The sequence below is a fragment of the Puma concolor genome, chromosome A1 (genome assembly GCF_028749965.1).
Source record: "Puma concolor isolate L17-30 chromosome A1, mPumCon1.1.hap2, whole genome shotgun sequence".
NCBI classification, from domain to species: Eukaryota; Metazoa; Chordata; class Mammalia; order Carnivora; family Felidae; genus Puma; species Puma concolor.
Window position 1 is genome coordinate 174,238,094 of NC_141667.1, and position 17,435 is coordinate 174,255,528.

The following is a 17,435-nucleotide window of genomic DNA, read 5'->3' on the forward strand; positions in this document are numbered from 1 at the left end:
TTATGTTAAGCAAAATTAGTCAGAGAAAGACAAATATCATATGACTTCACTTATATGAGGACTTTAAGATACAAAACAGATGAACATAAGGGAAGGGAAGCAAAAATAATATAAAAACAGGGAGGGGGACAAAACGTAGGAGACTCTTATTAAATATGGAGAAAAAACAGAGGGTTACTGGAGGGGTTGTGGGGTGGGGGGGGGGGGGCGCTAAATGGCTAAGGCCCATTAAGGAATCTCCTGAAATCATTGTTGCACTATATGCTAACCAACTTGGATGTAAATTACAAAATAAGAAAGAAAGAAAGAAAGAAAGAAAGAAAGAAAGAAAGAAGGAAGGAAGGAAGGAAGGAAGGAAGGAAGGAAGGAAGGAAGGAAGGAAGGAAAGAAAGAAAGAAAGAAAGAAAGAAAGAAAGAAAGAAAGAAAGAAAGAAAGAAAGAAAGAAAGGTGCTATCCTTTGTCCTGTGTTATCTGCATCTTTAAATCTTGACCCTTCGGGGGCGCCTGGGTGGCGCAGTCGGTTAAGCGTCCGACTTCAGCCAGGTCACGATCTCGCGGTCCGTGAGTTCAAGCCCCGCGTCGGGCTCTGGGCTGATGGCTCAGAGCCTGGAGCCTGTTTCCGATTCTGTGTCTCCCTCTCTCTCTGCTCCTCCCCCGTTCATGCTCTGTCTCTCTCTGTCCCAAAAATAAATAAACGTTGAAAAATTAAAAAAAAATAAAAAATAAAAAAAAATAAATCTTGACCCTTCGCTTTAGGGAGAGAGAACCTGTTGAAGAAAAGCATCAGAATACCTTTCCTAAAAGCAAGGTCGTAGAGCTGGGTGGTAAAAGAGAGTCAGTACTGTTCAGACTAGACAGACATCTGTTACCCTTCTGCTTGGAATATCTTCCTTTTGGGGAGTTTCACTCCACTCTCCATGCAGTCGTGTTGGGTCCTGAACCACTGACTGTATCTCTATCAAAGCCCCTTTTCGTACCACAGGAATGGAATCTGGAGTAGAATTTCAAAGGGCTGAGGGTAGATGGGGCAGTGGGATTGCCTTGAGTTACAGAGAGCTCTGGATCTCACCTGGTTACTGTCTTTCATGAAGGCTGATCGATTTCTCCTTTGATAATGTGAACTACCTACTATCCTGCCAGTCACCCCAGGCCAGAATCAGTTTCTGTTATTGACAAGCAAAGAACCTTAATTAACAGGGAAAGTGGTGCCAGAAAAAAGAGCACCCATGGGGAAATGTGGGGTGTTTGGAATTAGTTATTTGACTACTATGAGGCAAAAGAATCTGAGACTCCTGTTAATATTCAATAAGTTTGGGGCTCTGGGAGCCTCGTAGTTGCTGCACTGACCAAATTAAAGGGATGACGAACGGCGGACAACCAGGTATGATGGTCATTTTTTCACTCAATGTATAACTTAAAACAAGAGAACAAAATCAAATCTCAAAATTCCATCTTGGTGATATGCCAGTTTTTTCTGCAACTTTGAAAAAAAAAAAAAATCGGTTTCTCTCTAAAGCTGTAAGGTTGAGGACGTACAAACCAAACCCAGAAACTGATTTTGCGAGTTGACTTCGCAAGTCTCTGTACGTCTTTCACATGAAGGTTGGGAGATACAGGAGTGTGTGGAGGGCAGGACAGCATCGGAGCTGTGAAATTCTGGAGTTTGATCCTCTGATAAGAGAAAAAGGCACTGCTGTCTCAACAGCCACTTGATGCTGTTGAGAGTTGTGCCTAGACACGCTTAGTTCAACAGCTGCCTTTACCTACTGACACTGATCCGCATAGCCTTGCTTGCCAGCAAAAACGACGGCAGGCAAATAGTTCCTGTCCCACTTCTCTCTTTCATGTCATTCAAGAGTGTATCTAATTGGCAGAAACCAATTTGCTTCCAGAATATGAGCTGGAAAGGAGTCTGAGAAAGGCATGGGTTTTAGCTTTCCAGCCTCTGCAGAGCAAGAAGATACATTTAAGGAAGGAGGCATGAAGGTGTAGTGAACAGATTCTGTATCCGTCTCCTAAGAGAGGTGACAGCTCAGTACAAAAAGCCTTCTCTCAACACGGAATGCTGAGTGCGAGCGCTGTCACTGGGATGGGCTCCCAGATCTCAGGGGAACGGGAGGAGCTCAAGATGCGGGTGCCCACGTGAAAGCTGCTAACCATCAGGCGTAAACTGCACTTGGTTATCCTGGCAGGCAGTACCGTGGCCATGGCAATCAGATTCCAATTAAAATACTCCGGCCCCTGTGGATATCCCCCCCAGTTGTGATAAATTAATCAGGTGGCTCCAAAGTGTGGCATGTCATGAAACCATACGTCCTGAGTTGATTCGTATGATCCCTTCCCCCGCCACCACAAGCGCCAGGACGGAGCCACCACCTTCCTTGATAGTTAGGTTTGGGATTTTGTTTTTGTTTTTAACCTGTCTTCCAGATCTGAGTCAGTTCAAGGCAATACATTAATGGTTCAATTAAATTTTTGGTTTTTTTTTAATTTGTTTAAATATTTATTCTTGAGAGAGATGGAGACAGAGCATGAACGGCAGAGGGGTAGAGAGCTAGAGATGAAGACACGGAATCCGAAGCAGGCTCCAGGCTCTGAGCTGTCAGCACAGAGCCCGATGTGGGCCTCAAACTCACGAACTGCGAGATCATGACCTGAGCCCAAGTCAGAGACTTAACCGACTGAGCCACCATGAGCTGCTCAGTTAAATTCTAACTTGAAATTGCCACCAGGCCATTTCACTACTTAGGCCACAGAGAACAACCAAAGGGAGGTATGGGTTGCTGTGGTGATTTCAAAATATGGCCTCAAAATCTTTGAGGCTTCCTCCCTTGAAAAGGCAAAACTAATTGCTGTCCCCTTGGGTGTAAGTAAAAGTGACTTGCTTGTAACCAGCAAATATCCTTCTAAGCCCTACTTTCACTGCATCTCACACATTTTGGTAAGTTCTCTTTTTTATTTAGTCCCAAATTAAAATTTTCTCTTGAGGTTTCTTCTTTGAGTCATGTCCTACATAGAAGTATGTTGTTTTATCTCCAAATATTTTGGAATTTTCCAGCTATCTTTCTTCTATAGATTTCTAGTTTAATTCTGTTGTTACCTGAGAATATATTTTGCATGATTTCTATTCTCTTACATTTGTTAGGGTGTGTTAAATGGCCTTGAATGTGGTCTATCTTCCTGAATGTTCCACGCAAGTTTGAGAAGAACATGTGTTCTGTTGTTGGATGCAGTATAGTCAACCATTGAACAACCCGGGTTTGATCTGCATGGGTCCATTTATACATTGATTTTTTTTTCAATATAGTACAGTACTGTAAATGCATTTTCTCTCTTTTATGATTTTCTCAATAGCATTTCTTTTCTTTAGCTTACTTTATTGTGAGAATGCAGTATATAACATGACTATGTTATCAGTAAGATGTCCAGTCAATAGTAGCCTATCAGTAGTTAAGTTTTGGGGGATTTAAAAGTCATATATGAATTTTCAACTCTTTGGGGGTCAGCACCCCTAACCCCTGCATCGTTCAAAGGTCAACTGTACGTACATGTTAAGGATCATTATGTCCTTTTGGAACATAAATTCCTTCATCATTATGTAGTACCTCTTAAATCGCTGACCATCTTCCTTGTTCTGAAATCTGCTTTAATACCATCTAGTTCCATCCACGTAGTTGCAAATGGCATAGGCCATTCACATTTAAAATGATTATTGATATAATTGGGTTATCATCTTACATGTTTGTAACTATTTTCTATTCATTGTACTTGTTCTTTATTTCTTTTCTCCCTCTTTTCCTGCCCTCTCTGGTTTTAATTGAGCATTTTATTTTATTTCACTTTATTTTTTAAGTAATTTCTTTAAAGATTTTTTTTTTAAGTCATCTCTACACCCAACATGGGGCTCGAGCTCACAACCCGGAGATCAAGAGCCGCACACTTTACCAGCTGAGCCAGCCAAGTGCCCCTTTACTGAACACTTTATATATCGTTCTGTTTATCTTCTCTCTTAGAATATCAGTAATACTTCTCTTTTTAACTTTTTTAATGGTTACCCTAGAGTTTGCAATATACATCTATAACTGCCTGCCAGCAGCACCCTGTTTTAAGTTACTCAAAGGAAGCTGAGGCGGAAAAGCCAGGTTTGAAGGTAGAATTCTTGGATTCTCAGACAAGCTCCCAGGGCAGCAACTCTTCTCTTCCCAGCTGGCACCATCCGAACAAGTGAGGGGCTTTGTGTGCACAGGTGTATAAGCACCAACCTGTATGTCTACACTATCTAGTGCTTTTAAATAACTCTGTTAGAAGTGCTAAAATGGTTAGGCCATCCCATGTGCTAACCATAAGCAGCAGTCCATCTCTGAGAAGACAGACTCGGGAAGCAGCCCATGCAGGTTCTGGAAGTCAGAATGGCTGTTTATGGAGGAAATTCTAGGCTTCCGTGCAGCTGGGACATGGTCTAGAATGGGAAAACACAGGCTGCTGGAGGGCCTGGTCCACTAGCTCCTTGGACAGGCTGGGGTGAAAGTCCTCTTGCTGACGTGTAAAGGCAGTATGGGCCCAAGTAGTCATCTGACTCATCTTTACAGAGTTTGGGCTTGCTACTCAGTTTTTCAAAAGTAAAGAATATAATGTACAATAATGGATATACATATAGCGTATAAATTACAAGGAAAAGGGAATGACTTAACCCAAAAGTTAGGACAACTGTTAAATAGGAAGGTAGAGAGGGATGTGATAGTGGGGGTTCATAGAGAGGGTTTTCCAAAATGCTAGGAATGTTTTATTTCTTAACCTGGGTGGTGAGTATACAAGTATTCATTCTATTACTCCTCAAATTGTGCATATACATTTTATAGACTGTTCATACTATATATAGGATATTATACTTATGACTAAAAGACATTAGTCAGGTGATCAGAATAAGGGCATACATGACATGTATTGTCTGGTTCAATACATTTGAAGTATTTTGCTTCATAGTCCCACTTTCGGTATCTAATCTTGGTTTTACTCCTGTAAGGCCTGATTGTGTTTAATGATAATCGATGTGGGGGTACCTGGGTAGCTCAGTCAGTTGAGCATCTAACTCTTGATTTTGGCTCAGGTCATGATCTCACGTTTTGTGAGATCGAGCCCCACATCGGACCCTGTGCTGATAGTGTGGAGTCTGCTTGGGATTCTCGGTCTCCCCCTCTCCCTGCCCCTTCTCCACGCTGTCTCGCTCTCTGTCTCTCAAAATAAATACACTTAAAAAAAATGATAATAAATGGGTGCTAATCACTACCCCAACTGCCTACCTCAATGTAATTTTCATTTTCTCACACTTGCTATTTTCAAACAAGAGAAATAGAAACAAAATTTTGAAATAAATTAAACTACATTTTTGTTTACTTACTATAAGAATCAATATTCACCAATATTTCTATTTTCCTTTTTTAGGATATTTCCGTCTTCAAAAAATACTTATTTGAGCATTTACTACATGCTCAACATGCTAGAATACCTGAAGTTCTCATTGTCTATTGGAGATAGATACTTAAATAGTTTCTTTTTCTTTTCTTTCTTTCTTTTTTTTTTTTTTTTTTTTTTTTTTTGAGAGAGAGAGAGACAGAACATGAGCAGGGGAGGGGCAGAGAGACACAGATTCTGAAGCAGGCTCTAGTCTCTGAGCTGTCAGCACAGAGCCTGATGCAGGGCTCGAACTTGTGAACCCCAAGATCATGACCTGAGTTGAAATCTGACACTTAACTGACTGAGTCACCCTGGTGCCCCCCTACATAGCTTCTTAAAAGCGAATTGTGTAATTATCATAACCACTTCCTGCTGGGCTGTGCTAACTGGTATGAGAAGTTTGAAAGAATCAAGAATGTATGAATGATTGCCATGCCTTACCAAAGTCAACTGGTTCACTTTATTTCTTCCAACTCCATATATGTGGGGTAAGGTACTGACCGTGGGGAATGATGGATATGAGGAACTCAAATGGTGTATCATCAAATAATGTTCAACAATCATGCTACACACACACACACACACACACACACACACACACACACACACACACTGACACACATACCAGAAAGGGCTACAGAGTATAGACTTTGCAAAAGCAATGGCCTTTCTACTTCATAATGCCTGAAAATTCTACCTAGAGATCTTTACCCATTCTACTTTTTTTTTTAAGTTTATTTATTTTTGAAAGAGAGAGAGAGACAGAGCATGAACATGGGAGGCACAGTGAGAGAGGGAGATACACAATCTGAAGCAGGCTCCAGGCTCTGAGCTGTCAGCACAGAGCCCGAGGCAGGGCTCAAACCCACCAACTGTGAGATCATGACCTGAGCCCAAGTCAGAAGCTTAACCCAGGGAGCCACTCAGGTGCCCCCTAACCATTCTACTTTAGAGGAGGATTCTTACGGGATCTTGGATTCACTTTCGAATTGAAGCATTTTAAAATTCAACACATTTAAAAATATCACCAAGGCTGTGCAAGGCCTCATGATTTCAAGTAAAAACTAAAGAAAGGAATTCACATAAATACTTATTAAGCTACTACTATGCTTGAAGACTTGTGCTAAATAAAATGCGGTACAAAATTGATTGGGTCAGGGAGAATCACAGGGAAAACATGTTACCATCCTGAAAACATTCTGTAGTTACTCCTTTCTAAGTGAAGAACATTTTTTTGCTAGAGCAGACGCTAAAATTATGCAAAATACGCACTCGAATTCCTCAATCTGGGTCAAGCTCATGGCTGTTATAAATGATACATGAATACATACTTTCCGGATTACTACTTATTTTAAAATACTGAATTTTGTCCAATTGTCAGACCAAGTGTTCCAATTTTAGGTTAAAAAAATAACTACACTACTCTTGAACTGCGACATCCCGTCTCCCCCCATTGTCAAACTTTGTACCAACAGAGATACGTGCCTCGCGTCCTGAAGTGGACAAAACCGAAAGAACGCGGAAACCTACGTGGGTTTACTCCGTGTGTGCTTCTGTGCACAGACCCTAATCCCGTTTTCCACGTCACTCAAATGCACAGCTGCATTAGATAGCCTTTTCAAGGTTCCTTGCATCTGCAGACTTCTACAATGAAAACTCCTCTCTTCTTGGGAGCGAGTTCACAGAAAGCCCCTATGGTGAGGGCCAGGCCACCCGAAGGATTGGACTGAACCTGGTTTCTCTTTGAAAAGCCTTTCTGGGAAGAACATCCCACGCCAGCAACAGAGCGCGCCCCGGCACCACGTGTCTGCACCAACGGCGGGATTGGCGGAGCGCATTTTAGTGCTGCGGTCTAGACGCGCGCGGTCCCGCCCAGCTGCCAGAGGAGCTGGGACGCCGAGAGGAGAGGCCGGAGGGAGATCGCAGAGGGGAGGGGGGCGGGTGGGGGGTGGGGGATCCCGAGGTGCCAGCGGCCGCGAGTCTGGAAAGGCCCCAACGGCGCCAGGCCCGCCACGCTGCAACTTGCCCAAACCAGACAGGCTTCATCCTGCGCCCTGGAAGAAGGAGCCGGCCCGCCGCCTCCCGCTCGGCTGCTCCTCTGCCTCCGCCGGCCCCGCCTGCGCCAGCAGCGCCTCTGGGGTCTGGGCCCCCAGCGTCGCCCCGGTCCGCCTGCAGCGCCCGGCGCCCGCCAAGGAGCGCTCAACTGGGGTGAGCCGAGGCCCGGGATGCGCCCGGAGACCTTGGGAGCTTGCGGCGGACCGGGCATCTCGGGGCCCGCGAAGCCAGGGCCTCCGCCCGCTTTCCCCGGCTGCGAGCAGAGGCACTGCAGACCCCGCTGGCAAGGCTGCGGCAGCCCCCACCCTCAGTTTACCTTCTAACGGGTGGCGCCGAGCCCTCGCTGGAGCCCACCTAGCTCGGCCTTTGTCTTTGCGGGTTCAGCTGGCCGGCCCTGCAGTGCACCAAGGACTGGTTGCGCCGCGCGGGGCTGCTGCCCAGCCCCGGGATGGGGGACGGAGGGAACGGGAAAGCGTGCCCCCTTCTTTCCTGTTCCGGCCATCTTGCGACCGAGATTCAACCAAAGGGGCAAGGATGGCCAGCAGCGCGGCGCTCTGGGCCGGAGTGGCGGCGGCGAACAGAGATGGGCACCTCAGTCCCGCGCGCCTCTTCCCTGGACCGCAGTGGGGGCGTGCGGACCAGCCCTCTCATTCAGCTCCAAGGGCCTGGGCCCAGAGCACGGGTGAATCCCTTAAGAGGCCAGAGGCACAGAAAATAGGAGGGATACCGGCCGGGAGCCGACAGTTATTTAAGCGCCTAATTCATTCAATCATTCTTTATCCACGTGTCCATTTGGCAAATTCTCAGCTCCTCACTGTGCCTGTCCGTTGTTAGGTGCTGGGGACACACGGTGAGCAAAAGAAATCACGGCCCTTGTTCCCGCGGATCCTGCAGTCCAGTGGATGGAGCCCACAGGACACAGACCTGCCAGGTCGGTAACCTGACGTCCTTTAAACAGATAGGGAAACTGAGGCCTAGGACTGACATAACTTGTTCTAGGTCAAGCAGCAAGTATATAGAAGAATCAAACTTTGAACCTAGATCTTTAATTTTATACTGGCTGCAGTGAACCGTTAATAGTTCTTTTTTCCTAAAGACCCATTAAAAGTTGTTTGGATGTACAGTTTATATGAAGTCATATGAACTGCATGCTTTATTTCTTGGATGTTTTTATATGGATTTATTTCTAGTTCACAATATCTGGGAGTGCTAAAAATATTTGATATTACAACTTTGCTTGAAGTTACTCTGAATGGTATTTTCCTTTCTCCTACTCACATATCTGGCTGTTAGGAAAGAAAAAAAAATTCCTGATGGTTGGTCCACGCAGGGACACCCCGGTGGATTGAGGAATGTCTGGCTTTTCCTCAGCTCATTGATCTCTGTGGTAGCCACAGGCATCACCCAAAAGACCCCAAGAATGAAAGGCCTGATGTCTACAAGTTGCTGCTAGAGCAACTAGCAGCAGATGCTGCAGATCTCTGCAGATCACAGAATGCAGCTGCCTCACAAGTTTGTAAGGTAAACACCGGGGCCCTCTAAAACTTGATGGTACAAAGCTGATGGTTAAAGTTCCCCTCTCTCTCTCTCTCTCCCTCTCTCTCTCTCTCTATATATATATATATATACATATATATATATATGTATATATATATATATAATTTTTTTACCTTCACATTTTGAAAAGGTATCCTTTTGGGAAGACAAGTACAAAAAGTATTAATAATATCTGTGGAAGTTCCTTAATTTGTACTTTTTTTTTAATGTTTATTTACTTTTGAGACAGAGAGAGAGCGAGCATGAGCGGGGGAGGGGCAGAGAGAGAGGACACAGAATCCGAAGCAGGATCCAGGCTCCAAGCCGTCAGCACAGAGCCCAATGCGTGCGGGGCTCCAACTCAAAAGCCGCGAGATTGAGATCGTGACCTGAGCTGAAGTCGGACACTTAACCGACTGAGCCACCCAGGCGCCCCTTAATTTGTACTTTTATCAGTGTCTTGTACTTACCAGTATCTTATTTTTATATGTAGGCAATCCATAGAGGAAAAGAGACCCCATTTTAAAAAGTATTTCAGGTGTAAGAAATTTAGAAAGCCTGCCGTCAGATATAATTAGCTCTGCCACCATTTTAATTTTTAAAACTTTATTGAGATATAATGTACAAATGCACCCTTAATTTTCAATGCACAATTCGATAAGTTTTGGCAAATGTATATACCCGGGTAATCAACAAACAGCAAGCACAATCAAAACAGAATATTTCTGTTATAGCCCCAAAAGTGTCTTCCTGCTGTTTTGAAGCCAATTCCCCTCCATCCCATTTAATTTTACATAGTTTTGTTGTTTAACGTTTCTTATGTCTGTGTGTAAAAGAGGAGGATGGATAGGCATTTCTGATCTCAAAATCTAAGGTGAGGACAGGGGTGAATAACCGGAGGCTAGCGGCCAGAACGGAAAGTTCCCGGGGATGTGGCTCCCCACTCCTTAAGGACAGGGAGGGTCAGCCCCAGAGCCAGGGAGGGTGGTGGCCCGGTGAGCTGGCGCTCAGGAAGTGCCCTCTTCCGTGGACGGGCTCGCCCACGAGGTCTCCTCTGGTCCCGCAGGGCCCTGGGCGCACGCTGACTGTGCGGGGGCTGGCGCGCCCTTTGCTCTAAGTCCGGGTCTGGGCGCTGCCATAGCAACGGCCTGGACGCCCAGACCTTAGGCCGCCGCCGCCGCCGCCGCCGCCGGAGACCCGGCCATCTCCCGCTCCCGAAGGGTGGGGCGGCGGCGGCCCGGGAGGCGGCCGGGGCCGGGTAGACGGGACCGCCCCCTCCTCGGATACCAGCTGAGGCCGCGGGTTTGCTTCCAAGCATGGTAAGTGAGAGCGGGGAGGTCGGGCTGCCTGGCGATGTGGGACTGGGGGCGGCCGGGGCTCCCCGGGACTCCCAGCACCCTCACCCTTCCTACGCTGCCTCCTCCCCGCAGCCCTTTCAGAAGCACGTCTACTACCCACTGGCCAGCGGCCTGGAAGGACCCGACGCCCCCGCAGCAGCTGCCGCGGCGGGAGCGGCCACGATGGCCTGTGGCCCCCCCAGCGTGGCGTCGGTCCCCCTGCCCTTCTTCCAGTTCCGGCCGCGGCTGGAGAGCGTCGACTGGCGGCGGCTGAGCGCCATCGACGTGGACAAGGTGGCGGGCGCCGTGGACGTGCTCACGCTGCAGGAGAACATCATGAACATCACCTTCTGCAAGCTGGAGGACGAGAAGTGCCCGCACTGCCAGTCGGGGGTGGACCCGGTGCTGCTGAAGCTCATCCGCCTGGCGCAGCTCACCATCGAGTACCTGCTGCACTCGCAGGAGTTCCTCACCTCGCAGCTGCACCACCTGGAAGAGCGGCTGCGCCTGAGCCTGGCCGATGGCGAGCAGAGCAGGAAGCTCCTCACCAAGCAGGCCGGCGAGATCAAGTTACTCAAGGAAGAGTGTAAACGCAGGAAAAAGATAATCTCGACCCAGCAGCTGATGATCGAGACCAAAGCCAGCTATTACCAGGTGGGACGCTGCGTTGTGATTCCGATTCATAATCCAGTTTAACATCCTCGATTCCCACCTCGGTATTGAGAGTCCTTTCCTAGATCACCGACTTTTTTTTCCCCCTTCGTGAGATTTTTACTGTAAATCAGAAGAAACAACATAGTTAAGCAAAATAGTAATTTTAACCAACAGCTGACATGGTTCGTTACCTTCTGTAGACAGCCAGAGGATTAATAATTAAACAAGCAATGTTGTCTGTCGTGCTTTGCTGAAAGTCCTCTTTATAAACGTTGGCTGTTTAAGAAACTGTGTCCTCCCCCTAATTGATGTAATGAGAAATAAACCGGGTACAAATTGCTGTCGAGGTCTGGCCCCAGATGATCTGGAATGATTAAATTTGTGGGGCTTTTATTTCAAGATATTTTCAAGCTTGCTGAAAAGTTGTAAGAATAGTGCAAAGAACTTCATAAACCCCTCACCCAGATTCTCCAGTTGTTAACATTTGCCACATTTGCTTTATTTTCTCATTCTATATATACATATTATTTTTGAACCCTTGGCCAGTGAGTTCCAGACTCCTAAGTAGTTCAGTTTGCATATCTCCTAAGACCAAGAACACTGACTAATGTAACAATATTAATGATACAGAACAACAGTATTTGTTAATTGAACTGGTATTTAAAAAAAAATTTTTTTAATGTTTATTTTTGAGAGAGAGACACACACAGAGTGCCAGTGGGGGAGGGGCAGAGAGAGAGGGAGACACAAAATCTGAAGCAGGGTCCAGGCTCCCAGTTGTCAGCACAGAGCCTGACTTTGTGGGCTTGAACCCACAAACCGTGAGATCATGACCTGAGCCGAAGTCAGAAGCTTAACCAACTGAGCCACCCAGGCACCCCTGAACATGTAGTATTTTAAATATATCTTATGGGGCACCTGGGTGTCTCGGTTAAGCATCCTGCTCTTGATTTTCTGGCTCAGTGATGAGATCTAGCCCAGTGATCTAACCTGGGGGCTGCCTCTGTGCTGAGCATGGAGTCTGCTTAGGATTCTCTCTCTCCCTCTCTCTGTCTCTACCCCACTTGCATGTGTACTCTCTCTCAAAATAAACATTAAAAAGTAAAATAAAATATATTTTATTAATGTAACAATAGTATTAAAAAAATTGAAACCTCTTGCTTTTCTGTGTTTAATGTCTAACTTTTACAGGTTAGATACTGAGCTAAGATAAATATTGTAATTTTTTAGTATAATAGAAATCAGTTGTATATATTTTTTTATTGATTAGATGGAGAAAATGCAAAGGGTATCAACAATGTTTGATAAAGTTATCAAAGAATCAACAGGCTGACAAGACTGATTTCATATCCTTACATTGTAGTCACTTTGGCTAAATATGAATTAAAAGGCCTCAGTGAATGGGCGCCTGGCAGGTTCAGTCAGTAGAGCATGTGACTCTTGATCTTAGGGTTGTGAGTTCGAGCCCCATGGTAGGAGTAGAGTTTACTGGGAGGAAAAAAAAGCCTCAGTGGACTTAGGTACTAGCAGCGTGAGTAAATGCAGAGAACTGGGCGTGGGCACAGATTATGGTGTGGTCATTAGTGCTTAGGACTGACCCAACAGGAGCCTTGAGAGAAGTGTACTTAAGATAGGTGAACAATTGGGACAGAATACTGTTAGAAAGGCTTAGTGTTTAGCCTTGGGTACACAACCCTGAGATATAATCCTCAAATGACACCTAATGTTGCTAATTGCCTATTTGTTTCATAAATGCCATGTACATATTTATAAATAGTGTTGATATGGCCTTTTATAAATACATCTATTAAACAATGAATAGAATAGGTTCTATTTAGACATTAAAAATAATTTAGCTTTGGTAGCAATCAGTGATATGTTAACAGCTATAACATACAGAAATTTTATGTTTATGAACATTTTTTCATTCTTTTAGTTACTATAGAAATAGGTGTTAGTAAAGATTTTCAAGTTTGAATGATACACATGAATAAAGGTAAGGGCTTCATTTTATTTAATGACTGACACCTGCCAAGTTGGCCACTCAGCAGAGTCTCTGAATAACAGTGTTGGGTGTATGGCGTGCCCCAGTGTGACCATGTAGAGGTAGGATTGCCCAGACCATTCCTACTTAGTGTGGTATATAACACTCCGCTCTCTTAGGTGCCTTGCCATTGTCTCTTGATGGACTGAGCAGTGTTAGCCCTTTAGGGTGACAATTCCAGAGTTAGACTGTCTGGGTTTGAATCCTAACTATTCCACCATGCAAGTCAGTTAACATCTAGACCTCAGTTTCCTCATCTGGAAAATGAGAACATTAGTAGTAGGTATCTTTTAGGGCTGTTCTGAGAATTCCATGAGCTAATGCACATGCAGCATAAGGAAGTCTCAGCAAATGACATCTGACATGTGGTGTTGATTTCCACACTGGCTTCTTGGTAGTGAGCTGTGACTCCTCAGGATCTCTGCAAGGCCTCACACCTTTCCTAGGAGGTGAATAGCGGCGGTACAGGAAGAAGGCCAGGGGTTGCAGTGATAATGCTGTAAGAAGCGGTGATTCAGGGAGGGGAAGTCAAGTCTGCTGCTAAGAATAGTTGGCACATAGGCCAGCTGGGGGCCCAAGATGTTACAATTATTTCAACTCCAGGTTCGGACATGTGAGGATATTTGGCCTATGATAAGATTTATAGGAAGACAATTGATTTTGTTTAAATAGCTATTTGACTTTAGCCTGCAGTCATGAATTTGTGTTTATGGAGACCTCCAAAAGCTGGGGAAGTCTCATGGCCATGTGTAAAGGCCAGTGTGTGCCAATGATGTGGTTGTCAAATTATTTTTTTAATGAAATTAAAAAATACCAGTGTATCATAACAGGACTTAGACTCATTTTAAGAAGAACTTTTGTTTTCGCAGCTGGAAGACTCAGATTCCTGTCCATGCTTTAGCACTACAGGCAGATTTTGGAATCTATGTCAGTGAATTTCTGACCCTGGTTGCAGTTTTTCAGTGGAGATAGTGTTGGGGTAGAAAAAAGCATGCATTTTGGGGTGCCTGGGTTGCTCAGTTGGCTAAGCATCTGACCAGCTCAGGTCACAATCTCACGGTTTGTGAATTTGAGCTCTGCGTTGGGCTCTTTGCTGTCAGCGCAGAGCCTGCTTCAGATTCTCTGTCTCCCCCTCTCTCTGCCCCTCCCCTGCTCTGTCTTTCAAAAATAATGAACATTAGAAAAACAAAAAGAAAAAAAAGCATGCGTTTTGCAGTCAGAGAGACATAGGTTAAAATATGCATCTTATAACGCTGTGACCCAATTCATTCCCCACACCCTTAACCAACCTCTGGCAACCACTGGTCTTTTTACTGTCTCTGTAATTTTGCCTTTTCCAGAATGTCATATAGTTGGTATCACTCAGGATTTAGCCTTTTCAGATTGGTTTCTTTTACTTAATAAAATGCACTTAATGTCCTTCCATGTCTCATTTATCTGGTCACTTACTGAAGAACATCTTGGTTGCTTCCAAGCTTTGGCAATTATGAATAATGCTGCTATAAACTGATACGTGTGCAGGTTTCTGTATGGACATAGGTAATCTAAGTGGCTGTATCATTTTGCATTCCCACCAGCAATGGGTGAGAGTTCCTGTTGCTCCACTTCCTTGCCAGCATTTGCTGATGTCAATGCTCTGGATTTTGGTGATTCTAATGGGTGTAGGGTGGTATCTCATTGTTTAAATTTGCATTTCCCTAATGACACGTTATGTGGAGCATCTTTTCCTATGCTTAATTGCCATCTGTGTATCTTCTTTGGTGAGGTGTCTATTATAGTCTTTGGACTATTTTGTAGTTGTTTGTTTTCTTTTTGTTGAGTTTTAAGAGTTCTTTGTATATTTTGGGTAACAGTCTTTTATCAGTTGTGTGTGTTTTGCAAATGTTTTCTCCCAGTCTGTGGCTTGTTTTCTCATTTTCTTCACATTGTCTTTTGCAGAACAGAAGTTTTGAATTTTAATGAAGTCTTGTTTATCAGTTATTTCTCTTTAAATTTTTTATTTATTTATTTTGAGAGAGAGCGAATGCACACATGAGGGAGGGGCAGAGAGGGAGGGAGAGAGAGAATCCCAAGCAGGCTCCACACTGTGACATTGCAGAACCCCGTGTGGGGCTTGAACTCATGAACCATGCGATCATGACCTGAGCCAAAATGAAAAGTTGTTTGCTTAACCAACTGAGCCACCCAGGCGCCCTCAATTTTTTCTTTCATGGATTGTGTCTCTGGTGTTGAATCTAAAAAGGCATCATCGAGATCATCTAGGTTTTCTTCTATGTTATTTTTAGGAGTTTTATAGTTTGGCCTTTTACATTTAGGTTGGTGATCCCTTTGAGTTCGATTTTGTAAAGGATGTGAAGTCTGTGTCAACATTCATTTCTTAGTGGATGTCCAGTTTTTCCAGTACCATTGTTGAAGAAACTGTCTTTGTTCCATTGTATTGTTTTTGCTCCTTTGTCAAAGATCAGGTGGTGATATTTATATGGGTTTATTTCTTGGCTCTCTCTTCTGCTCCACTGATCTGTTTGTCTGTTCCTTAGACAATACCACACTGTCTTGATTACTGTAGCTTTATATAGTAAGTCATAAAGTTGAGTAGCATCAGTCCTCCAACTTTGTCCTTCTCCTTCAATACCTCGTTGGCTATTTTAGGACTTTTGCTTCTTCATACAAACTTTAGAATCAGTTTGTTGTTAACCACAAAGTAACTTGCTGGGATTTTGATTAGGGTTGCATTGACTCTGTAGATCAACATAGGGAAAATTGACATTTTGACAATATTGAGTCTTCTTATCCATTAACACAGATATTCATTTATTTAGTTCTTTGATTTGCTCTTCAGAACTTTGTAGTTTCCCTCCTATAGATATTTTACATGTTTTATTTTATTTTATTTTTTTGAGAGAGAGTGTGTATGCATATGAGAACACAAGCAGGGAAGGGGCAGAGGGAGAGGGAGAGAGAGAACCTTAAGCAGGTCCCATGCCCAGGATGGAGCCTGACTCTGGACTTGATCCCACAACCATGAGATCATGATCTGAGCCAAAATCAAGAGTCGGACATTTAACCTGCTGAGCCAACCAGGTGCCCCTGGATCTCATACATATTTTGTTGGGTTCATACATAAGTATTCATTTTTGGGGTGCTAATGTAAAGGATGATTTGTTTTTAATTTCAAATTCTATCTTTCCATTATGGAATATAGGAAAGCAGTTGACTTTAGTATATTAACCTTCTATCCCACAACTTTGCTATACCTGGTTGTTAGTTCTGGGATTGTTGTGGGTTTTTGTTTGTTTGTTTTGCCAATTCTTTTGGATTTTCTATAAAGACATTAATGTCATCTGCAAACAAAGAAATTCTGTATCTTCCTCCCTAATCTGTGTATTTGTTACTTCCTTTCCTTGCCTTATTGCATTAGCAAGGACTTCTAGTACAATGTTGAAAAGCAGCAGTGAAAAGGGACTTCCTTGCTTTGTACCTCATCTTAGTGGGGAAGCTTTGAGTTTTTCCACCAAGCGTGATATTAGCTGTAGGTGTTTGTTGTAGCTAGTCTTTACCAAGTTGGGAAAGTTCCCCTCTTCCTTGGAGTTTTTAACTCTTAGACTCTTCCACTGTGAGCCTCCAGCAATTTGTCAATTACAGTTTAGGTTTTCCTACCCCTTCTTACCCTGAGTTCATGGCTTTTCTGTATTGTTCAAATAGTTAAAATATCTATTTTTTGATTTTAGAAATTAAAAGTCACAGTTTCCAGAAAGCCTCATCCTTTCCTTTCTCCAGTGCTGTGCCTGGCCCTAAAGCCCACACCGACATCTGAGTCCAGTGGGCAGGCCATGACATACTAAACTTGAGCAGTCATCAAGAGCAGAGAAGGCTGGAAAGATACTTTAAAGACTCCCCAAAATGCAAGGCCAAGAAATATGCCATAATGTTGGCTTTCTGGGAAAGAGACCCTGAACTTCTGATGCAGTTATACTGATTTGGAGTAAGACAAAACTGCACATGAATAGAAGAACATGTTAGTAGCACAATGAAAATGAAACTGCAAAATCCAAACTGGAAGAAACTCTGTAGGACACGTGTTTAGTTTCTTCAGCAAAAGAATTGCAAAGATAAAAGAGAGATGGGGGGGCGGGGGCGGTCTATAGACCAGAAGACAGTGGAGAGACATAATGAGCAGTTGCATGATATGGCCGTATTTGGATCCTGATTCAAAACAAACTGTAAAATTTTTTTCTAAGAATGTCCTTTTAGAGGCTCCTGGGTGGCTCAGTTGGTTAAATGTCCGACTTCAGCTCAGGTCATGATCTCACAGTTCGTGAATTTGAGCCCTGCTTTAGGCTCTGTGCTGACAGCT

The 17,435-nt window shown here is 44.1% G+C and overlaps 1 protein-coding gene across 1 annotated transcript in view; it reads left to right on the forward strand.

The window, feature by feature from the left end:
• Positions 1 to 1,360: 1,360 nt before the first annotated feature.
• Positions 1,361 to 17,435, forward strand: part of DZIP1 (DAZ interacting zinc finger protein 1) — a 63,614-nt gene continuing 47,539 nt past the window's right edge. The window contains exons 1-5 of the mRNA XM_086717249.1: positions 1,361 to 1,382; positions 7,312 to 7,663; positions 8,345 to 8,441; positions 8,882 to 9,031; positions 10,477 to 11,037. Coding sequence (XP_086573375.1) covers positions 1,361 to 1,382; positions 7,312 to 7,663; positions 8,345 to 8,441; positions 8,882 to 9,031; positions 10,477 to 11,037 — 1,182 coding nt within the window. The remainder of the gene's footprint in view (positions 1,383 to 7,311; positions 7,664 to 8,344; positions 8,442 to 8,881; positions 9,032 to 10,476; positions 11,038 to 17,435) is intronic.